This window comes from Penaeus monodon, chromosome 27 (genome assembly GCF_015228065.2).
Source record: "Penaeus monodon isolate SGIC_2016 chromosome 27, NSTDA_Pmon_1, whole genome shotgun sequence".
NCBI lineage: Eukaryota > Metazoa > Arthropoda > Malacostraca > Decapoda > Penaeidae > Penaeus > Penaeus monodon.
In genome coordinates, this window is record NC_051412.1 from 24,898,589 (window position 1) to 24,900,128 (window position 1,540).

Here is a 1,540-nt window from a genome sequence, read left to right on the forward strand (position 1 = left end):
GGCGCCTGGCTGTTCGTACACAATGAACACATACCGATGCAAACCTGGAAGGAAAAAATGATGCTAGGGAGAGAAGGTTTCAAATATTTAGTTACCAAACACAGCATGTCGAAGGTAGATGTGGATGATCTTTAGAACGTGGGGTTATGGGATTTATCGGTAGGCTTATGTGCAGTAGAATCCAAACAAATATTTAACAATGGCTGAATGTGCGAATAGATACCGTTGATATTGTTTTAGCCCTCACGACAGAAATTAATATAACAAGAAATACTCTTCAATTTACACCCAGGTTTCCTTACAGATTGAAGGCAATACCCATACATAACACATAGTTACATACATCGTTACTTACTCAACGACCGCGTTTCTATCCTAATGACTGTTACGGAAGCCGCTCTGGGCGATTAACTAGAACATCTGCCTAATGGTAGCAATATCAAGGCCGTTATGAGATTAGGACGCAGGAAGGAGGAGGCTGAGCATTGTGTTGGGACAGATCCTACAACTGGCGAAGGTCCTATTCTATATTACTGCCGTTATATCTTACATGGAAGCAAGCGGTCCCGGGGCAGGATTGAATTCAGAGTTAGTATCACTGTGATTGTTGTCGTCATTAATAGGATCGTTTGTGCTGTTCTGTGTTACTGGTGTGTTATTCTGTTGGTTTTTTGGTTCCGTCGTTTGTGTTTGTGATATAGATGATATACTCTTCGGCTGTTTTTGTTTTAGTTGTTGGTTTCTATTATTATTAAGGTTATTGGCTTATTATAAAATACTTCCTTGTTTAACTGATGATCGGTCGCGTCACGAATTTCATTAGTGATTGATATATCTCCCAATACACAGTAAGGGTGCTTGATAATAAAGCCAGACATTATCACATCACAGATCACAATATTAACAACATATAATTATCTCGACTGTATCCATGGTAACCAAAATCTACAACTAAAAATGTATTCTTATCTTATAAGTAACCATGGTACCCAAAATCATAGTAACAAAGAAAATACATATAAAAAAAATATCCTTATCTTACCTATCTATATCCACAGTAACACAATTATACATAAAAAGAATAAACTTTCCTTCTTTATCTTAATAATAATAATAAAAAAAAAAGTATTCTCATTTCACCTGTGCCCTTGGGAGGTCCGGATCCCACGTAGTCTGAGAGTACGTTACCGCGGGCAAAGTCGCTGCCGGGGATGTTGACGACGAGCCAGTGGTGAAACTCGCGGAATTTCGGCTCCTGACGGCTGGGAGCGTCCGGGTCTGGCTCCGCAGGGCAAAGGAGGAGAATATTAAAACATGCAGGGGGGGGGGAATATATATAAGAGTACTGTAGTTGATTTTGAAGAATTAATATCGAAAGTCTTGGGAGCGAGTTCATTCTTTTTCCTTTTTCTTTTTCTTTAATGTATTAATTGTATTATTACTGAGAGGTCTGTAAAGTTGAGGGCAAGATAGAACGGGGATATGGAGGGTATTTCCGAAGAGGAGGAAGGAGGATCTCAAGTAGAACGAGGGAAAAAAA

General features: G+C 39.2%; 1 protein-coding gene across 1 annotated transcript in view; it reads right to left on the bottom strand.

The window, feature by feature from the left end:
* Positions 1 to 1,540, bottom strand: part of LOC119590716 (protein D2-like) — a gene marked incomplete in the record, with an annotated part of 10,947 nt that overhangs the window by 1,378 nt on the left and 8,029 nt on the right. Inside the window, 2 exon segments of the mRNA XM_037939405.1 lie at positions 1 to 44; positions 1,141 to 1,278. Coding sequence (XP_037795333.1) covers positions 1 to 44; positions 1,141 to 1,278 — 182 coding nt within the window.